The following is a 22,472-nucleotide window of genomic DNA, read 5'->3' as shown; positions in this document are numbered from 1 at the left end:
GAATGCCCTGAGCCTCAAGGTTTGCTGTACTGCTATTCTACTACCTGGGGAGGTTTCAGGCCACAAACCTTTTTCAGCCCTGACACCAATTTGTTTGGGAGCTATTCCTGGACGTTTCTCAGTTTCAAAGGTGGGCTCTTGTAGAATTTGGAAATGAAGTCAGGCAATCTTAGGGCTGCTCCCTCTTCTAGGAAAGCCCTGAGCCCCAATGTTCCTAGGGCTGCTAGTGGGCTACCTGGGGAGGTTTCAGCCCAGGAACATCATTCATCCTTCATAGATTTATTTGGGAGCTATTGCTGTATGTTTAGAATTTTTAAAGGGGGACACTAGTAGAGCCACAAAATGACACCAGGGACTCTTCAGACCATTCCAGTGGTTAGGAAAGCCCTGACCCCCAAGGTTACTGGACATGCTAGTGGGCTACCTTGGAGGGTTTCTGGCTAGGAAACTTTTTCAGCCCTTGCTAATTTTTTTTGGTGATCTACAATAAAGATTTTGGATTCTCCCTGTCCCTCCTTTTCTTAATAGTTCTATAAATACATGAATAACAATATTACTGGTATAAATAATAGTTCTTTTATATATTAATTAATATTAAGTATAAATATTAATACCAATGTTAATATTATTATCAATATCAATATTGATAATTCATAATAATTATATAAATATATTAATGACAAATGGAGTGACAGTGAGAATCTCGAACGTTTATTCGACTCAGGGGGACCAATGTAATAGAGGGTGAAGAAAAGGCTGAGGAACTTAGTGCCTTTTTTTCCACAGTCTTTAGCAGTAAGACCAGTTGTGTCCTGATTCCCAGACCCCTGCGTGGAAAAATGGAGATGTGAATCAGACCGAAGCTCTCATAATCCCAGGGGAATTGGTTAGTGACCTGCTCAGCCACTTAGATCTGTACAAGTCAATGGGTCCGGATAGGATACACCTGAGGGTACTGAGGGAGCTGGCAGAAGTGCTCCCCAAGACACTTTCCCTTATTTACCAGCATTCCTGGCTGACCAGGGTGGCTCTACCTGACTGGAAGCTGGCACATGTGACACCCATCTACAAGAAGGGCCAGTAGGAGGTTCCCAGGGAACAAAATGCCTGTCAGGCTGACCTCAGTGCTGGGGAAGGTGATGGAACAAATCATCTTGAGTGCCATCATGCAGCACATGCAGGGCACCCAGGGGATCAGGCCCAGTCAGACTGGGTTTAGGAAAGGCAGATTGTGCTTGACCAAACTGATGTTTTTCTGTGACAAGGTGACCTGCTCTTTGGATGTGGGGAAGGCTGTGGATGTGATCTACCTGGACTTCAGTGACACCTTCATCACTGTCTCCCACAGCATCCTGCTGGAAAAACTAGCTGCCCATGGATTAGATGTGTATACTCTGTGCTGGGTTAGAAACTGGCTGTACAGCCAGACCCAAACAGTTGTGGTGAAGGGAGTTAAATCCAGTTGGCAGCAGGTCACACATGGTTTCCCCAGGGGTCAGTGCTGGGGCCAGTTCTCTTTAGTATCTTCATTAATGATCTGGATGAGGGGATCAATTGGACCCTCAGTAAATTTGCAGATGGCACAAAAGTGTGTGAGTGTTGATCTGCTGGAAGGCAGGAAGGCTCTGCAGGGTGACTTGGACAGGCTGAAAAAAGGTCCTCCAGAGGAAATTCCTTTGAAATCTAAGGAATTACTAAGGACCCAACTAAAATCCAAGTAGTTGTATAAGTCCTGAGTTTTTTAATGAAAGTGACTTGAAGAGCCATGCTTGTAAGGGCTTTCTGGATGTTAATGAGCCCCATGGTGTCTTTTCTTCTGAGTCCACAGACCTCAGACACCAAGAGGAGAGTGAAGGAATGTCTCCAGAAGTTGAAGTCAGGTGTAAAGCCCAAAGTGCCTTGAAACATTAAGAGGCCTCACTGGGAGCCATTGCTGACAAAACCTCCCCATGGGCTCATTAGAATAGACAACTACAGACAAACACAGGCAAAGCGCAGGCAGCTCTGATGCTGAGGACACCCTGGCTTGGTCCGATGAAACAGAAATGCCAAGTGCTGACCCCAGCCCCTGGGCAGAGAGATCCTGACCCTCACCTGTGTCACCCTCCTTAGGTGTGTGATGCCAAAGGAAGGACAGGGCTATGACACATGTGGCCTCCCCTGCAGTGGGTGCAAAGAGGAAATGATGCTCCATGCCTGTGAGGACAGTATGTCTCCTCTGAAGCTTTTGTGTCAGGGACATCAGCCCAAGGGGGCATTGACCTTGTTTCTATCAGGGCATTTCAACCGGGCCAGCACCCTTGGCCATATTCACCACAGCCCATCCCACCCTGCCCCACACCTGTGCCTGTTTCCCTGCACGCTGTAGGAACCCAATGCTCTTCCTCACCTCATTCTCACCCCACAATGTCCCTGCCTGTACTGCTGTCTCTCCCTTCCCGCCAGCTGTTCTCACAAACACAAAGCCAACAGCTCAGCCAGGTTTCCTCCAAGGGATTTCTTGCACCACAGCACTACCAGAGGGTCAGAATGACATTTCTTTATCCTCATGTCCACTCTCTGACCTCCAAAGCTGTGGTTTCACGTGGACTTCCTTTCTTATTTCTACATAGCACAAAGATGGCTTCCCTCAGCACTCCACCGGCCCCTACAAAGAAAATTTACTTTATCTCGGTCAGAACCAGGCCACCTTTGCAGACAACAAGTGAAACACAATGGTGGGGTCACTCCTGTAGTCACACAGTATGGATAAGTCTGTTGGTCAGTTATGGTCAGCTGGGGCTGTTCTGTCCCCTTCCAGGTACTTGTGCACTCCCAGTTGACTCGTTTCTGAGGCAGAATTAGACAAAAGCCCTTGATGCTGTGCAAGCCCTGCTCAGCAAGCAACAAACAGGTTTATTCAGACTTTTTTTGCTTACAAATCCAAACCACAGAACTCTAGTGGCTGCCAGCATGAGAATTCATTCCAGTCCAGCCAAAATATGGTCAGGAGGAGAAGATCTTTCCTGATTTAATACATTCTCAATATTCCTGTTCATCAAATTCCCAGAGTTTGTCAAGGTCTGTTTGAAGTGAAGTGCCATTTTCTTAGCAGTACACATCTCCTTGCAGGTGGCTCTTCAAAGTTGTGGTGCATTAAAAAAAATGACAGCAAGAGGTGTCAAAGAACCTGGGACTCTATTGCTGGATTTGTAGCATCTTCAAAGGTCGATTATGGTAGAGCCTGGGCAAAACAGACTCAACACAGAATAAAGGAAAGAAAGAAAAGTGATTTATTACTACTACAACTACACACTGAGTGAACCAGAGTCGGGTAATGAGAAGCACAGCCAGGTCTTAAAGCACCTTCCCCCCGTCCCTTTCTTCTTAGCAGAGTTAAACTCCATCACAATTTTACTCCCTTCTTCCCCCACCCAACATGGCGTGGGGAGGGGCAGGGAATGGGGAGTGGGGTTCTGGAGGTTCCTCACAAACTGCTTTCCTTGCCCAGGTCTTAACACTTTGTCTTCCCCCCCCCCCACCTCCTTTCTTCACACACTTGACTTTAATCATCAATTCGCTCCCTTCTTTCCTCCATGGCAGCACAGGAAGGGTCAGGGAATGGGGGTTTGCAGTCCATTCCTCCCAAGTTCTCTTCCATCTTAGCTCAGGGGGGTGCTCCACACACACCCCCTTCCCCTGCTGCACCGTGGGGTCCCTCCCACACAAGTCATATCCACAAACTTCTGCAGTGTGAGTCCTCTCTACTGAGGAATCATCTCCTCACCACAGGCCTCTCAGCAGGACTCCCTTCCATGGGTGCTGATGTTCGGGCCCAGACTCCCCTGGCCTGGTCCCCCACAGAGTCACAACTCCCCTGGCAAACCTGCTGCAGGGTGGGTCAGTCTCTGCACAGGCCATAGATGGTCTCTGCTCCCCGTCCTTATCCATGGGCTGTGAGGGGACACCCACTCCACCATGGTCGTCTCCATGATCTGCAGGGGAATCTCTCTCTCTGGCACCCATGGGTGGGAATAAGGACAGTTTACTGCCAAAAATCACCATGAATGTGGAACAATAATGGTTAGTTACACTCACACCCAGTGCTAACACACAGTACCTTACTGACTAAAGGATAACAGAAAGCTGCCTGACAGCAAGGACAGAACAACAGACCCACCATCCCAGCCACACTCAGACTATCCTGGAGGCAGCCAGCCAGCTCCTCCCCAACCAGCTGCATTTATGAGGAAGTGGTGTCAGGGGCTGTGGAAAACAGCCTGGGCTAACTCAGCTCAACTGGGCTAACTCAGAACACCTGACATGGCTGATTGGGGAGGTTAACCTGGCCTGGCCAGAACCAGGCAGGACAGTTGAACAATTAATGGGTTGACACCCAGGGAAGATACAAGGATTTCCACACCTGAAGGTCCAATCACACACACTACGACCCACAAAACCTCCATTGTTGTCGTTCCAATTCAGACAATATTCCTCCTTTTCTGGAACTGGGGTTTTCCATGGGTTTGCTTCCTCATTCCAATAGAATGAATCGTTTCCAATGGTTATGTCACTTAGATCACTCAGGAGCCATTTCTGGGATATTGCTTCAATGTCCATGGCCAGTCTTTAAATCCTGAAGGGCTCCGACATCCCCAACAGTTTGTCAGGTTAAAAGTGTTGGGCACCTGCTGGCCTAAAGTTATAAATCCATTTTGTCACCCCAGGCTGAAGAGGGGGGCACAAAAGTTTCCCCAGATATTAAAGGTGGTGAGAATGGTTGACCAAAACAATGTTTGTGATAGTCTGTTAAACCTCCTATAAATATTAACAAAGCAGTTATTAACTAAGCTATACAGACAATTAACAGCTTCATCTATTCCTTCAAGCAGGTGTCAGAGATTCCATCTGGAAAAGAAAAGAGAGAAAACCCAGACACAGATTGTATTAAGGAACGTAGGTCGTAGATTCTTCTTAGAAGGATGGAATAATCCACCTTGTATTGACTTTGTGTTCCTTCCCATGGGCATCTTTTGCTTTCCAAGTGTATTTGTTGAGGGGCTCAGCCAGTACGAGGCGAACGGTCCCAATGGTCGGCATTTCTACCAAGACTGGCAGACCAGGAGAGAAAATAACTTTTCTGGGGTGCTGGGAGTGTGGGGTTTGGGGATTAAAGCTGGGGGTTGGGACAAAAGGCATTGAGTCGGGACATCCCTTTCTTCCCCAGCAATCACTGACTCGGGGAACTGCATCCCAGAGTCGTTCTGCCCAGTGTGGCTTGTGAGCTTTTAGAAACCCTTTCAAAAGCCCATTAGTTCTCCCCACTATCCCATTAGCTTGGGGGAAACACGGGGTGTGAAATTGCCACCTGACTCCTCCTTCCTTGGCCCACTCCTGCCCCTTGGCAGCAGTGAAATGACTGCCCTGGGCTGACTGAACAGACTGGGGGTTGGCAGAAAGCAAAACCAGTTTGTCAGGGCCCTCCCTGGCTGTTCTCCTGCTGCTCCTGGAAATGCCTGGGCTTGGACTAGGCCAGAAATGATTTCCACTCCCACTAATACTCTTGTTTCCCCTCCGCCTTCCCAAGGGCTCCAATAGAGTTGATTTTCCAGGCCTCCCAAAGGGTCTTTTCCTCTCTCAGCTGGAGGGGGGTCTCTTCCATGGGGTGCCGCTCTAGCCGCAGGCAGCATTGTTCACAGGCCCAGAGCCAGGTGGGGCAAGCTTCCCAGTGACAGGCCACCCCCTGGCATGTGCCTCCCTGTGGGAATCCTTGGATCCTGCCTGGCCACGTTTCACATGCAGCCATTCCAGGAGCCTGTCCCAATGTCCTCTGAGCTGGTCCTCTTTCTGCAGAGGGGCAATGCTGGCCAGTTCCTCTGAGCTGAGGGAGCTGGGCCTCGTTACCTTGGAGAAGAGGAGACTGAGGGGTGGCCTTACACAGGTCAATGGGTAAAAGCTGGAGCAGAGCAAGTTCCATGTGAATGTCAGGAGAAACTCTTTCACTGTGAGGGTGCCAGAGCCCTGGGACAGACTGCCCAGAGAGGTTGTGGAGTCTCCTCCTCTGGAGACATTCACACCCACCTGGATGTGTTCCTGTGTGGTTTAGTCCAGGTGATCCAGCTCTGGCAGGGGGGTTGGACTAGATGACCTTTTGAGGTCCCTTCCAACTCCTAACGTTCTGTGATTCCTTGACCTTGGATCTCCCTGCACATCTCTTGGAGCATCTCTGGCCCCTCAGGTTTCATCGGGTTTTGGTGTTTGAACACCTCCTTCTTGGCCTCCACCCCCCATTAATTCCCCTGGGAGCTGGGACCAGCAGCTCCCAGGAAGCAGGTGCCTCTTTTGTGCCCACTGGAACTGTGGCAAGAAGAATCCCAGCTTTAGTTGGATTGGGGCAGCCATGTGCCCAAGCTGCATCCCCTTTCAGCCCCAGGACTGCAAAGCAAGGATGAGGTGCATCTAGTCACTTGTCATACATTTTACCCTCCCCAAGGGGAAAGAGTCCCCTTCCCGTCATCTTCTGTGGGTCCTGTCTCATGTGGAGACAAGAAAAAGTGATTCTTCTGCCCAGCTCGTGTTTGATGAGGAGAAAGGACTCTGCTGGACAGAAGGATTTCTCCCCAGCCTAGAGAGCAGATGGCAGGGAGGACTTCAGTGTCTTTCCAAGTTGGTTCCCTGGAGCTTCAGGAATACCTCAGAGGAGCCGAGGAGTACGTGACGCCTTCACCTGCTCCTCTGCTGTAGCTGGGCTGGACTCCTGGGACAGTGGGAGCTGATGAAACATTACAGCACTGATGAGGGGCAGCTCTGCCACAGAGTAGCTCCTCTGCCAAGTGCACAGGGCTGGGGACACTGCCTGTAGGCATCAAGGGGAGACCTGAGAGGTTGAGAGTGCTGCCAGATGCTGAGAGCTCATTGTAGGAGAAATATCCTCAGCACCCTACCTGTGAGTATGTCTGTGGTATGTCTGTGGGTGCAGAGTAATGCAGGTTCTGTTCCTGGAGGGATCTCCTAAAGCTGGGACATGGGGCAGCGTGTGGGGTCTGTCAGGAGGACAGATTCTCTATAGGACAAGAAAGTGCTGCCTGGAAGTGATGCCCTTCTGCCCCATCAGAGGCACAGGGCAGGACAGCTGTCTTCCCCTGGGCATGGCTGAGGGATGCCCAGGGCTGTCCTTGTGAGAAGGGTCCTTGTGACCCAGGGTCTGTGTGCTGGGGCAGGGACTGTGCTGCTGCCAGGGTCAGCACTCAGCCTGCCTGCTGGGCTTTCCACAGGGATATAGACAGCACCTCTGGGTTAAAGTAGTGACCCAGGGAAGGGCAACGTAAGGTCCTTCTGCTGTAAGAAAGTGCTGCCTGGGTCAGCTTTGCTCCCAGCCAGAGCTGATCCTTGAGAAATGCCAAAGAGAATATTTCTCCAAAGGCAGAGTCTTTGCTTTGACTTTTCCTCTCCTGTGGGCTGTGCTGAGTGTGGTAGATGAGAACTTATTTCTCCCCTTGAGAATATGCAGTGAAAACTTGATTCTCATGAAGCTGTTGGAGCCTGGGCTGAGCCCTGCACACACAGAGGTTCCCTGGGGCAGTGCCCTGATGCCAGGAGGGGTCTGCAGAGCAGAGCTGAGCACAGGGCAGGTTGGATGAGGTCTGTGAGCACAGAGCAGGAGGTGAGAAGGGCAAAGAGAAGGATCTGCAGGGACAGCTCCAGGCAGCAGGGGCATTGTCAGGGAGGGAGTAGGAGCTGCTCCCAGAAATGCCCTTGCAGTGGGGATTTGGAACCTCCCTGACACTTTCCGACACCCACCTCCTGGTTTCTGCCACCCAGCACAGACTCTGCACCCAGAGTTACTGGGTTTCAGGCTGAGTGTTCTCCTTGGCAGCCAAACCAGCAGTGAGGAGAAACCCCTGAGTGCCTGTCTGTCTGTTCCTGGCCCTAAAGCTTTTGCTGCAGCATTTCCTGCTGTATCCCCTCCTGTCCTTGCTGCCTTTGTCCCACCATTACCTGGGGCTTTGATCATGTCCATTGGTGGGGCTGGCACTGAGCTGACCCTCACTTCAGGACCCCCATCTGTAGGACTGAGGTTTTCCAGGCAGCTCCTGCTGGGCTGCAGCTGCCCCCCACAACGGCACCGCTCTCCCAGGGACTCTTGTGCCCCAGAGAGGAGCCCCATGCAGGAGACATCTCAGCACAGAGGCCGTGGCAATGCCACTCATCACCTGTGTGTGGGCAGCTGCACTGAGCCCTGGGTGTCCCTGGCTGGGAGCGGGGAGCTGAGATCCTCCTTGGGTAGGATGAGACCGCAGGAGGGCTTTGGAGCTCTGCCCTGTGAGACTGGATTCCTCAGCTCTCAGTCAGGAGAAAACCAAAGCTCCAAAGCTCTGCTCTGCCCTCATTGATATTGGAGTGACAGTGCTGAAAAGCTCATTCATATCCACAGGGGATTTAGTCTGAGATCACACCATCCTTCTATTTACTGACTGCTGCCAGGCAGGACTGAGTTCTTGAGAGCCACAGCCAACCCTCCTCCCAGCAGTGGCACACTCAAGCCAGCACAAAGCAGACCTCCCAAAAGGGACCTGACAAAAGCCTTCCTGAATACAGGGAGTTAATGTGAATTGGAAACTGTTTCCCTCAAAGAATCGTTCCCTAACTTCTCAATACATTTTTCCTCCTTGGACAGGTCTCCACACTTGATGGAAGCAGCAGATGTCCAACAGCAGCTCCATCAGCCAGTTCCTCCTCCTGCCCTTTGCAGACACACGGGAGCTGCAGCTCCTGCACTTCTGGCTCTTCCTGGGCATCTACCTGGCTGCTCTCCTGGGCAATGGCCTCATCATCATCACCATAGCCTGTGACCACCACCTCCACACCCCCATGTACTTCTTCCTCCTCAACCTCTCTGTTCTTGACCTTGGCTGCATCTCAACCACTGTTCCAAAATCCATGGTCAATTCCTTGTGGGACACCAGGGCCATTTCCTACACAGGATGTGTGGCTCAAATCTTCTTCTTTTTATTTTTGGTCTCCACAGAGTACTATATTCTCACTGTCATGGCCTATGACCGCTACGTTGCCATCTGCCACCCCCTGCACTACGGGACCCTCCTGGGCAGCAGAGCTTGTGTCCACATGGCAGCAGCTGCCTGGGGCAGTGGGTTTCTCCATGCTGTGCTGCACACGGCCAATACATTTTCACTTCCCCTCTGCCATGGCAATGCTGTTGACCAGTTCTTCTGTGAAATCCCCCCGATCCTCAAGCTCTCTTGCTCAGATGCCTACCTCAGGGAAACTGGAGTCCTTGTGGTCAGTGTCTGTTTAGCTTTTGGGTGTTTTGTGTTTATTGTGGTGTCCTATGTGCAGATCTTCAGGGCTGTGCTGAGGATCCCCTCGCAGCAGGGACGGCACAAAGCCTTTTCCACCTGCATCCCTCACCTGGCTGTCGTCTCCTTGTTCCTTAGCACTGCCTTCTTTGCCTACCTGAAGCCTCCCTCCATCTCCTCCCTATTTCTGGACCTGTTAGCATCATTTTTGTACTCGGTGTTTCCACCAGCAGTGAACCCCCTCATCTACAGCATGAGGAACCAGGAGCTCAAGGATGCCATGTGGAAACTGAGGACTGGATGTTTCTAACAGTTCATCTTTGGCCATGGAACTCACATAAGGTCCAGTCTGTATTTAGTACGAATTTTGCTGGTTGTTTTGTCTTCTCAGTAGCCTAGAGACATGTATGCACTTCACTTTTCTCAGCAGGTTTCCACCTCTGCTTGCTCTGTGGTCATTTCGATGCTGCTCAGCTCTCCAGTGTCTTCTGAGACTTGGAAAACTTCCCATCTTTCAGATGTCTAATAAACAGTTTTCTCATAAGTTCAATGTGTTGATAAGTGACCCTTCTATGTATCTGAACACAAGTTGGTTTGGAGAGAATCTGCTCTGAAAGCTGACCCCCTTCATATGCTGCAGGATGAGCATGAGCCAGCAAATTGCCCTCCTGGCTAAGAAGGCCAATGGCATCCTGGGGTGCCAAGGTAGATCACTGGCAGCCCCAGTACCTTAGGGCTCAGAGTGTTCAGAGACAAAAGGAGGGTCCTAACATTGCTTGATGTCATTTCTGGCCATACCAGTGTCCAACTTTGAACCTGCTAAATGCACAGCAATACATCCCAAACTAAAGGTGTGAGGGATGAAAGATGTTCGTGGCCTTACATATCCCCTGGTATCCCACTAACAGCTCCAGGAACATGGGGTCAGGGCTTTTGTAGCCATGGGAGTGGATGTAACTCTGCCCAATGTAATTTCCAGCTTCAACAGTGTCCACCTTCGACACTGCTCAATGTGCAGCACCAGCTCCATGGCAAAAGGTGCCCTGAAACCTCCCCAGGTAGCCCACTAACAGCCCCATTAACCTTGGGGCTCAGGGCATTCCTAGCACCAGGAACAGTCCTAAAAATGTCATTTTCAGGCTCTACCATCATCCACTCCTGAACATGCTAGATGTCCAGCAGTAGAGTCCCAGGTTCTTTAGCACTTACTGCTACTGCTGGATTATCCATACTGCATGACTACAGGAATGAGCCCACTGTTGTGGTGCACTTGTTGTCTACAAAGGTGGGCTGGTTTCAGGAAGACTACAGTTGATTTTCTTTCTAGCAGCCCATGTGGTGCCACATTTGGCTGTTAGAATGAGAGCAGTGCTGATAACAGGGAGGCTTTAGTTGTGTCCAAGCAATCAGACTTTTCTGTTGTTCATTCTCTACTAGTAACGGGAAGGTGGGGAGCACCCTGGGAGCTGGAACAGGGACACAGCCAAGACAGGTGACCCAAACTGCCCAAAAAAGCCTATTTCATTCAGATCACACCATAAAAGGAGTGTGGTGGGGGCAGGAGGACTCAGCTCCAGGACACACGTGCTTTCAGGATGGCTGTGAGCTGTGCGGCCAGAGCTGTGGGGTTCAGTGACAAACTGCACTGTGCATCACCAGTTGTGTGTATTTTGCCACAAAGTCCTGTTGTTGTTGTTGTTTCTCTCTCTGCTGTCCCAGTAAACTGTCCTTATTCCAGCCCATGAGGTTTAGGGTTTCTTTGGTTTCCTTATCCCTTCCTTTCCCCCCAACCCCAATTCCCCCACACCCCCCCTCTTAGAGAGAGAGCAGCTGCGTGGTGCTCGGCTCTGGGCTGGGGTGAAACCATGAGAAAAGGTTCCAGCACAACACCCCCACATCAAGGCAGCTCAGACATGATGGGTGGAGAACCAGCCACAAGGAGAAGAATTTGGGCATTGCAGGGGCTGCCATAGCAGTCAGAGGTGCTGAACAGGAATCTGGCCATGAGCACATTGGGCTGCACTGGGAGGAGTGTGGCTGCACAGACAAGGGTCCTTCTGGTCCATCTGCACTCAGCACTGGTGATGCCACCTCTGGAGCAGTCAGTCCCAGTGTGGGGCTTCCCAGTCTGGAGGAATGAGGAGGAACATGTATGTGGTCAGGGAAAGTCTACCAAGAGACCCGGGCTTCTTTAGCCTGGGGAAGGGGAGGCTGAGGGAAGCCCTCTTTGTGCTACAGAGAAAGAACATAAGAAAGGAAGTCCATGTGAACTGATGGCTCTGAAGGCCAGGGTGGACATGAGGATAAAGAAATGTCATTCTGAGGGTAGTGCTGTGGTGCAAGAAGTCACTGGGAGGAAGTGTGGACGAGCTGGTGGCTTTGTGCTTGTGGGAACTGCTGGCGAGGATGGAGAGACAGCAGTACAGGCAGGGACATTGTTAGGTGACAATGAGGTGGGAAAGCGTGTTGCATCCCTGCAGCCTACACAGAACCAGGTACAGGGGTGTGAGGCAGTGTGGCACGGGCTGTGGTGTAGATGGCCAAGGGTATCATTCAGGCTACAAGTGCCTGATAGATCTTTGCCCCCTTGGCTGTGGCTGATGTCCCTGCCACAGAGGCCGCAGAGGAGGCACATTGTCCTTATGGCCATGGAGCATGGTTGCCTCCTTGCACCCACCCCAGGGGAGGCCTCCATGTGTCATACCCCTGTCCTTCCCTTGGTGTCACACTCCCCACATCCCAAGGAAGAGTCCTGAGACACAGGTGAGGGTCAGGATCTCCCAGTCCAGGGGCTGGGGGTCAGCACTTGGCATTTCTGCTTCATCAGACCAAGCCAGGGTGTCCTCAGCATCAGAGCTGCCTGTGCTTTGCCTGGGTTTGTCCTCATGGCCTCCAGTTGTCTGCTCTAACGAGCCCCTGGGGAGGCTTTGTCAGGAATGGCTCCCAGTGGGGACTGTTAGTGCTTCAAGGTACTTTGGGCATTAGTCCTGCCTTAAACTTCTTGAGAGGTTTCTTCAGTCTCTTCTTTGTAGCTGAAGTCTCTGGTCTCACCAGAGACTCCATGAGGCTCATTAACATCCAGAAAGCCCTTACAAGCCTATCTCCTCAGGTAATTTCCTCTAAAAAATTAAGACTCGTATAAGTAATTGGAGAGATTTTAGTTGGGTGATGAAAATTTTGAAGGAATTTCACAATGGAGGATTTTTTCATACAGAAAAAAATTGTTTCTGTCATTTTTCAGTCCATGGAAGAGGTTTTAGCAGCATTCTACAGTGGATGTTTGTACAGAGGTCTCCTAAATAGTTCTGGACAGGCAGGAAAAGCAGTCTCTTGAGATCCAACCCTGTCTGGAGAACCTTGCTCTTCCCCAAGCCCAGCAGTTCCCTCACTGGCCTCCTGGGACTCCCAACACTTTTCCTGGCATCATCTGTGCTCACAGGCACAGACAGATTTCTCTGACCACAAACAGCAGTTCAACATGACACAGTTTAATACCCATGAAATCTCTCTCCTCAGCTGCTGCTACGGCCAAGCAGTGTGTGAAGGGGGTCAGCTTTACTGATGCTCCCAGTGCACAGCCTGGGGAGGTTTCAGGCCAGGGAGATCCTTCATCTCTTGCAACTTGTGCTTGGGTGCTCTTGCTGGGTAGTTAGAATTTTTGAAACTTTTTCTGGTAGAGCTGGAAAACTACCTCAGGCACAGTTAGTGGGAGAGCTGGGGATGTTTCAGGCCAGGAATATCTTCAAGCCTCCACTCCTTTTCTTTGGCACCTCTTGCTGGAGGTTTAGCAGTTTTAGAGGTTGTTGCTGGCAGATTGAAATATGACGTCAGGCACTCTTAGGACCGTTGCCTGGGCTAGGAATGCCCTGGCCCTCAAGGTTTCTTGTTGTGCTACTTTACTACCTGGGGAGGTTTCAGGCCACAAAACCTTTTCCAGACCTCCCATCAATTTGTTTGGGAGCTGTTACTGGACATTTATCAGTTTCACAGGTGGACGCTTGTAGAGCCTGACCATGAAGTCAGGCAATCTTAGGACTGTTCCTTCACCTATGAAGGGGGGCCTGAGCCCCAAGGTTACTGGTGCTCTCTGCTGGCTCCCTGGGGAGATTTCCTGCCAGAAAATTCTTTCCTGCCTCACACCTTTTGTTTGGAGCTCTTACTGGACGTTTGGCATTTTTCAAAGTTGGATGCTTGTAGAGCCCAGCAAGGACATCACACACTCTTAGGACTGTTCTCTCAGCTATGAAAGCTCTGAGTCCTAAATTTACTGGGGCTGCTTTTGCTCCTCCTACCAGGGGAGGTTTCAAGCTTACAAGATATTTCAGCTCTCAAACCTTTAGTTTGGAAGTTATTGCTGGACGTTTAGCACTTCTTGACTGTGGACACTGGTAGAGCCAGAAAATGATGTCTGGTGTTACAGGACCATTCCCTTGGCTGGGAATTCCATTCACCCCAAGGTTACCAGTGCTGCTTGTGGGCTACCTGGAGTGGTTTCAGCCCGGGAACATCGTTCAGCCTTCATAGATTTACTTGGGAGCTATTGCTGTATGTTTAGAAATATCAAAGGGGGAACCTAGTAGAACCCAAAAATGATGTGAGGCACTCTTAGGACCATTCTCTTGACTAGGAACGCCCTGACCCCCAAGGTTACTGGGCTGCTAGTGGGTTACCTGGGGGGATTTCAGTTCAGGATGCTTTTACAGCCCTTGTAACTTCTGTTTCCCACCTATAATAAAGGTGGGATATTCTTTCTGTCCCTCCTTTTGATATTGTACTTAAGGAATTAAAAAATAGAATCTATTAAAAACTGATAAAGTATTAAAAATAGAATCTCCCACACGTTGGATCTCGGGGGAACCACTGAGATGGAGGATAAAGAAAGAGCTGATGTACTTAATGCCTTCTTTTGCCTCAATCAATAGCAGCATGGTCAGTTGTCTCCTGATACCAAGACCCCTGAGTGGAAAGATGGGGATGGGAGGTAGATGGAAGCCCCCATAATCCTAGGAGAATTGGTTACTGACCTGCCCAGCCACTTATATCTGCAGAAGTTGATGGGCTTGGATGGGATACACCCAAAAGCACTGGGGGGGGGGGGGGGGGGGGGGGGGTGTGGATTTGCTCATCAAGCTACTTTGCCTTATTAACCAGCAGTCCTGGCTGACCAGGGTGGTTCCACCTGACTGGAAGCTGGCACATGTGACACCCATCTACAAGAAGGGACAGAAGGAGGACCCAGGGAACTACAGGCCTGTCAGCCTGACCTGAGTGCTGGGGAAGGGAATGGAACTAATCATCTTGAGTACCATCATGCAGCACATGCAGGACACTCTGGCCATCAGGCCCTGTCAGCATGGGTTGAGGAAAGTCAGACTGTGCTTGACCAGACTTACCTCCTTCTATGACAAGGTGACCTGCTGCTTATTGGATGAGGGGAAGGCTCTGGATGTGTTCTACCTGGTGTCGGTAGATAGGGCCTGGCGGTCGGAAGATTTCGGGCTGTACGGAAAGTTAGGACCCCCCCCTCTCCTTAGGTAACCAATAGTAGGTAGCCAGTGAGGTAAGCGGACGGAAGTGACATCCTATCCCTGGGGTATAAAGCCCCGTGCCCCTCTCCAATAAACGCCATTTGCCGCCCACCACATTGGTGTCCGTGAGCTGATGGACCATGCTGCCAGAGTGTGGCGCCGGTGCCGTTCCTGAACCAGGTCGCCATGCCTAACAAAGGCAACAAGTGGCGCCGAAACCCGGGAAATTCGCCTGGATTCGGGTGAATGGTGGCCGGAGCGGCGGGACCAGCCCGGCGGGGAGGACGCTCCCGGACCAACAAGGAGGATGGAAGCCCTTGTGAAGGTCGTATTGGAATTGCATAAGCAGTGGGGTATTGAGTGTCAGGTTAAAGATTTTACTCTCGCCGTTGTGAGACTTTTAAAAATCGGGGTCATTGACCAGCTGGTTGATATTCTCCACCCTGAGGTGTGGGATAAATGTACTAAAGCTTTGGCCGAGGAAATTATGTCCTCAGTTAGTGGGAAAACTCTGAAATCGTGGGGGAGGGTCGTGCAGGCCCTCCGGAAAGCGATACAAGAGCAGGAAACTTGGAGGGAGGTGAAAGAATGTTTGTCGGTCATCCCAAAAATTGGGCATCGGGGCAGCCACACAAACTTTGCAGCCCCCAGACGGTGATAAGCCTGCCGAGCCCAAAGATCGAGAGGGTGATATGCCTCGTAAAAGTTCATGTAAAGTATCATTGGTTTGTTTTCCCCCAGCCCCTGAACTACAAGGGACAGCAATATGACGTGATTTGGATTTTTGCAATTGGACACATTCAAATTGTTAATTAATGTCTATCTAATGTTAACAGTCCTTACTGACTATTGCAAATGCAATTTGAAAATTGTTAATTGTTTGAATGTTTTGATTGTAGCTATTGAGCTATTGTGCACACACTTTTCCTTCCTCCTTACTTTATCTCTATCCTCTATCTATCACGGAGTACCATCAATAAGATGGCAATGTTGAGCCACGGGGTGGTGTGACATACCGTGTCCCTCCACGAATGCCTGTACCAGTGGAATTATGTCTCAACATTGCTGAAATGTTGCATTAAGACGCTTGTAAAGGGTTAAGGAAGGATTGCTAACAGGATAGCTTGAAGTGCCCTAGCTATAACCTCCCATAAACAATGCCTCACTTGAACGACTCTGCCTCACTGATAAAGAAGAAACATCAAAAGGGACATAAGTTTGGGTCTAACACCCTATTTTAAGTAAATTACACTCTCAAGGACTATGTGCTCTGTGGAAATAAAATGACTTCTTTGATGAGTTCCAGTCTCCCCCTCCTCCTTATCTGTTCATGAATTCCTTGCTTGTCTCTAATTGGTCACAAATGCAGGCAAAGCATTTCATTGTAACTAGTTCAAGCTCCCCCTTGTCCTTGCAGGTACACAAAACCTGCTGAAACCCAACTTGTAGTTTGGATCAGAGTCAAGGGGTAACTGAGTCTGCAGAAGACAGAAGGTTACTTGCAGTGACAAAGAGGAGCCACCCGACTTCATCCCCATGAGCCTCAACAACCACCACCCAACAGCAGTGCGCAGGCGCAGCTGGGAGGAGTTGATGGAAATCACTTCTTGGAACTCATTTTAATACAAAGTGGGACAGGTTATGAATATGTACAGGGGTGTGAGGTCACCTAATGAATAAGTAACATTGAACTGTATATAACCAAGAACTGCCACGTTAGTGTGCATGTCCCCAGTGGAGCAACCCCCCGGCACCCAGCGCTGAACCATGACAACCAGCAACTAATGGAACTCCCCACCCGACGTGAAGCCGATTCAGACTGATGGGACGCTTCAGCTCCGTGGTGGTAGATATTGCAATCTCTCTCTCTCTCTTTCTTACTGTCTCTCTCTCTCACTCTCTTTCTCACTCTTCTCTCTTTCTTCCTCACCCCACCCCCCTCCTTCTCCTGCGCACTTGTTGCAGGCCAAATAAAGTGACTTAAACCTTGACTGCATTTTGAGTCTTAATTCTGTTCCCAGGAATTGAGAAGACGTCCTCACGATAAAGCACCTAATTGGACATCACTCAGGGGTTCAGCCCAGCCACCCCCAGCCACCCAGAGCAATCTGAGGTGGGTTGGAATGCAGGGGGGTTTAACCTCTGCCAAAGCAGTCTATCTGGTGTGGATCATGACATTCCTGACTTGAACTTCTTGAGAGGTTTCTTCACTCTCCTCTTGGTATCTGAGGTCTGTGGACTCAGAAGAAAAGACACCATGGGGCTCATTAATCATACAGAAAGACCTTACAAGCACGTCTATTCAAGTAATTTACTTTAAAAACATTAAGACCTGTGTAACTAATTGGAGAGGTTTTATTTGAGTGATGAAAATTTCAAAGGAGTTTCACAGTGGAGGATTTATTTCATAGGAAAAAATGTTTCTGTCATATCTCTGATCATGGAATAAATTTCAGCAGCATGCTTGTCTTGGTTTTGGTCTGGATAGAGTTAACTTCTTTTGTAGCAGCGGATGGAATGCTGTGTTTGAGAGTTAAAATGAAAGCAGTGCTGATAACACCCTGATGGTTTGAGTTGTGGTCAAGGAGTCAAGGACTTTCTCAGCTCTTCGTATTTCTCTATTCATGAGAAAGGAGGGGCGAAGCCAGGACAGGTGACCCAACTGACCAAAGAGAGTATTCCATGCCAATTCCGTCCAGCCCAGGATATCGGGGGCTGACGGGAGGAAGGCCGAGGGCGGCTCCGGGACACGCGGTTCTTGGGGGACGGTCGGGTTCTGGGACGGCTCTGGGTGGCACGGCCTGAGCTGTGGGTTTGGTGAGAAACTGCATTGGGTATCAACAGCTTCATATATTTTTGCTCTAAAGTCCTGTCAGCATTGTTATCTTGTATCTTTCTGTTATCTTAGTAAACTATCCTTATCCCAACCCACGGGCCTTTTAGTTTCTTGGTTTTGGGGTTATTTGCCCCTTCCTCTTCCTTTTCCCTTCCCTTGCCTCTCACCCCCCCCCTTCCCTCTTCCCCTGTGCTTTTCCTTTAAGGAGCAGGCAGCTGCGTGGATCTCGGCTCTCAGCCTGCGTAAAACCGGCACAATGCTGCAATGGCTGCTGGTCCAGAGCTCTCCTAAGGAGATCCGGACAGGCAGGAAGAGCAGTCTCTTGAGATCCAACCCTGCCTGGAGAACTTTGATCTTCTCCAAGCCCAGCAGTTCCCTCACTGGCATCCTTGGACTCCCAAGACTTTTCCTGGCATCATCTGTGCTCACAGGCACTGAAAGATTTCTCTGACAACAAACAGCAGTTAAACATGACACAGTTTAGCAACCATGAAATCTCTCTCCTCAGCTGCTGCTACGGCCAAGCAGCGTGCGAAGGGGGTCAGCTTTCAGAGGAGATTCTCTCCCAGAACAGTTTCACAGAATCACAGAATCAGAATCACAGAATTATCAAGGTTGGAAAAGACCTAAAAGATCATCCAGTCCAACCATTCACCTATTACTACTAGCTCCCACTAAACCATGTCCCTCAATACAACATCCAGTCTTTCCTTGAACGCCCCCAGGGTCGGTGACTCCAGCACCTCCCTGGGCAGTGCATTCCAGTGCCTGACTACCCTTTCCAAGAAGTAGCGCTTCCTAATGTCCAGCCTGAATCTCCCCGGCGCAGCTTGATACCATTCCCTCTAGTTCTGTCACTGTCATCTGTTTCAATCAGATACATAGCAAGGTCATTTATCAACACACTGAACCTTTGACAGAACAGTTCATTAGACTTCTGAGAGATGGGATATTTCAAACTCTCTGAAGCTCAAAGCAGAAATGGGTGTGATGAGTGGAGGTGAATAATCAAAGAGCAAGTACAAGTGGAATCCTGTGAGCAAAGAGAAGGCAAGTGGTATGCAGAAGAAGATGAGTAGTTGGTTGCTACTTAGAAACATCCATTCATCAGTTTCAACATGGAATCCTTGAGCTCCTGGTTCCTCATGTTATAGATGAGGGGGTTCACTGCTGGTGGAACCACCGAGTACAGAAATGCCAATACCAGGTCCAGAAATATGGAGGAGATGGAGGGGGGCTTCAGGTTGGCAAACATGGCAGTGCTGACAAACAGGGAGACCACAGCCAGGTGAGGGAGGCAGGTGGAAAAGGTTTTGTGCCGTCCCTGCTGCGAGGGGATCCTCAGCACAGCCCTGAAGATCTGCACATAGGACACCACAATGAACACAAAACACCCAAAAGCTAAACAGACACTGACCACAATGAGTCCAGTTTCCCTGAGGTAGGCATCTGAGCAGGAGAGCTTGAGGATCTGGGGGATTTCACAGAAGAACTGGTCAAGGGCATTGCCCTTGCAGAGGGGAAGGGAAAACGTGTTGGCTGTGTGCATCACAGCATGGAGAAACCCACTGCCCCAGGCAGCTGCTGCCATGTGGACACAAGCTCTGCTGCCCAGGAGGGTCCCGTAGTGCAGGGGGTGGCAGATTGCAACGTAGCGGTCATAGGCCATGACAGTGAGAAGAAAGTACTCTGTTGAGAACAAAAAGAAAAACACTTGAGCCACACATTCTGTGTAGGAAATGGCCCTGGTGTCCCACAAGGAGTTGGCCATGGATTTGGGAACAGTGGTGGAGATGCAGCCAAGGTCAGTAAGAGAGAGGTTGAGGAGGAAGAAGTACATGGGGGTGTGGAGGTGGTGGTCACAGGCTATGGTGATGATGATGAGGCCATTGCCCAGGAGAGCAGCCAGGTAGATGCCCAGGAAGAGGCAGAAGTGCAGGAGCTGCAGCTCCCGTGTGTCTGCAAAGGGCAGGAGGAGGAACTGGCTGATGGAGCTGCTGTTGGACATATGTTTTTGCTGTCATGTAGGCCTGTCTAAATAGGAAAAGGCAGTGAGAGTTTAGGGAACTCTTCTCTGAGGAAAAAACGTATTCAGGAAGTTTACCAGGTCCCTTTTGGAAGGTCTTGTGTTTTTCTGGCTCCAGCATGCCACTGCAGTGAGGAGGGTCATCTGTAGAACTCAGTAGAGCTCTGTAGAACTCAGTCCTGCCTGGCAGCAGTCAGTAAATAGAAGGATGGTGTGATCTCAGACTAAATCCCCTGTGGATAGGAAAGAGCTTTTCAGCACTGTCACTCCAGTTTCACCCGATGGTAGAGCAGAACCTCGGAGCTTTGGTTTTCTCCTCCCTGTACCTGAGGAGTGTTTCGTCTGTCAGAACTGCCTGACATTGCTGCTGCAGTGCCAGTGAAACCTTCCCCTGAGTGCAGAGTGGGGAGACCTGCTCTGTCCAGCAGCCCTGCTCTCAGCTGCCCTGTGCTGGATTCTGTCTGATCACACCCTAGTGTTCTATTTAGTACATCATGGTCTGCACTGTGGGGTATTTCAGGGAGTTCCCACATCACCACTGCCACGGCATTTCTGTGAGCATCTCCTTCTCCTTCCCTGACAATGTGACTGCTGCCTGGAGCTGTCCATGCAGCTGTTTCTCTTTGCCCATGTCACCTCCTGCTCTGTCCTCCCAGACCTCATCCCACCTGTCCTGTGTTCAGATCTGCAGACCACTCATGGCATCAGGGCACTGCCCCAGGGAACTTCTGTGTGTGCAGAGCTCAGGAGATGCTCTGACAAGTCCTAATAACAAATGAGTTTGCACTGCCTTCTGCAAAGTTATCAAGAAAAGCTCAGCTCCCACTTCCCACCCAGTCACCAGGAGCAGAAAATTCAAAACAAAGTCTCTTTCCCTGGAGTGGAAAATTCATCCTTGGTGTTCTTGAAATGTCCCTTGGATGTTCCCAGTGGTCAGCTGGCATAGTGACCCGACCTGTCCTACACAGCACACTTTGACAGGTGAAGGACCCTAAAAGGTCCTTCCACGGCTCACACATGCCACCCACAGGTTCTGTCTGAGGCGATACTGATTTAAGCCCAGCAACAGGCTGAGTGCTGACCCTGACAGCAGCAGAGTCCCTGCCCCAGCACACAGCCCGTGGGGTGCACGGTCCCTGCTAACCAGGACAGCCCTGGGAACCCCTGGGTGCACACGCTGCTTCACACCTCTGCAGCCATGCCCAGGAGAAGACAGCTGTCCTGCCCTGTCCCTCTGATGGGGCAGAAGAACATCCCTTGCAGGCAGCATGTTCAGGTCCTGCTGAGAACCTGTCCTCCTGACAGACCCCACACACTGCCCCATATCCCAGCTTTAGGAGATCCCTCCTGAATTGTCCTGCACCCACAGACATACCAGGACAGAATGCTGTGGAGATTTCTCCTCCAGTGAGCTCTCAGCTTCACAGGTCTCCCCTCGGTGCCTCCAGGCAGTGTCCCCAGCCCTGTGTGCTTGGCAGAGGAGCTGCTCCTGGCCAGAGCTGTCTCTTGTCAGGGCTGCTGGGTTGCAGTGAGCTCCCTCCATCCCAGGAGCCCAGCCCAGCTCACAGCAGAGGAGCAGGCGAATACGTCACATACTCCATTCCCCAGAGTGTCCTGTGAGGTGTCCCTGGAGCTCCAAGGAAACTACTTGGAAAGACACTAAGTCTTTCCTGCCTTTCCCTCCCTTGGCTGGGGAGAAATCCTTCTGTCCAGCAGAGTTGTTTCTCCTGACCAAACCAGAGCTGGGCAGAAGAATCACCTTTCCTTGTCTCCCCATCAGACAGGAACCCCCGGCAGGGACAGGGAGGTGACTCTTTCCCGCTGTGAGAGTCACTCCAGACCCCTCATCCTTGCTTTGCAGCCCTGGGGCTGGAAGGGGACACAGCTCTGACCTTTGACTGCCACAAACCCATTGTATCTCGGATTCCTCTTGCCCCAGTTTTGGTGGCACAAAAATCAAAACCTTCTGCCATGGAGCTGCTGTTCCCAGCTCCCATGGGAATTACTGGGGGCAGAGGCAAGTTTCCAAGATCCCCTTCTCCATGAGAGTGGACTTGATCTGATGGAAACTGTGTCTTCCCCATTCACCTGTACCCATAACTGAAGACCAGGAGTGACTCTTTGGGAGCCCATGGGGGAGGCTTCTGCTCCTATTGCACACCTGGGAGTTTGTGAGACAAATGAAGATTGTATTTTTCCTTGTTATAAATCTCTCCTCACTCCTGTCTTTTACTTTGGAAAACACTTTTCCATACCCAGAGGCAGCAGATGTTCAACAGCAGCTCCATCAGCCAGTTCCTCCTCCTGCCCTTTGCAAACACACGGGAGCAGCAGCTCCTGCACTTCTGCCTCTTCCTGGGCATCTACCTGGCTGCTCTCCTGGGCAAGAGTGTCATGATCATTACTGCAGCCTACGACCATTGACTCCACGTGCCCATGGATTTGTTCCTCTTCCATACCTTGTTGAATGTGTGGTGCTCACCAAAGCTGCTCTATCTCTCCCCCTTCTCAGCTGCACAGGGAAGAGAAGATGTAACAAAAGGTCAAGTGCTGGTAGAGTTTGAAGATGATGTCAGGCACTGTTACAACCATTCCCTTGGCTAGGAAAGCCCTGAGCCCCAAGGTTCCTAGTGAGGGAGTTTTCAGGCCAGTAAGATCCTTCATCCCTTACAGATGTTGTTTGGGTGCTGTTGCTGGGTATGGAGCATTTGTGAATCTTGATGCTGATAGAGCTGCAAAGTGATGTCAGGCAGGGCTAGGACCCTTCCATTCAATGGGAAAGCCTT

General features: G+C 50.5%; 2 protein-coding genes across 2 annotated transcripts; one reads left to right on the top strand and one right to left on the bottom strand.

The window, feature by feature from the left end:
- Window positions 1–8,682: 8,682 nt before the first annotated feature.
- Window positions 8,683–15,482, top strand: LOC311200851 (olfactory receptor 14A16-like; the record flags this gene model as incomplete). The annotated part of the gene is made up of 2 exons (XM_084275156.1): window positions 8,683–9,491; window positions 15,005–15,482. The coding sequence occupies 2 exons, from the start codon at window positions 8,683–8,685 to the stop codon at window positions 15,480–15,482; spliced, it is 1,287 nt and encodes a 428-aa protein (XP_084131282.1).
- Window positions 15,483–18,750: 3,268 nt separating this feature from the next.
- LOC311200850 (olfactory receptor 14A16-like) lies at window positions 18,751–19,668 on the bottom strand (the record flags this gene model as incomplete). The annotated part of the gene is made up of 1 exon (XM_084275155.1): window positions 18,751–19,668. The coding sequence occupies one exon, from the start codon at window positions 19,666–19,668 to the stop codon at window positions 18,751–18,753; it is 918 nt and encodes a 305-aa protein (XP_084131281.1).
- Between the last annotated feature and the right edge of the window lie 2,804 nt (window positions 19,669–22,472).

The sequence above is a fragment of the Gallinula chloropus genome, assembly GCF_964237585.1.
Source record: "Gallinula chloropus genome assembly, chromosome: 25".
Classification (NCBI taxonomy): domain Eukaryota; kingdom Metazoa; phylum Chordata; class Aves; order Gruiformes; family Rallidae; genus Gallinula; species Gallinula chloropus.
Note: the sequence above shows the minus strand (reverse complement) of the source record. Positions and strands in the feature narration are given on the sequence as shown.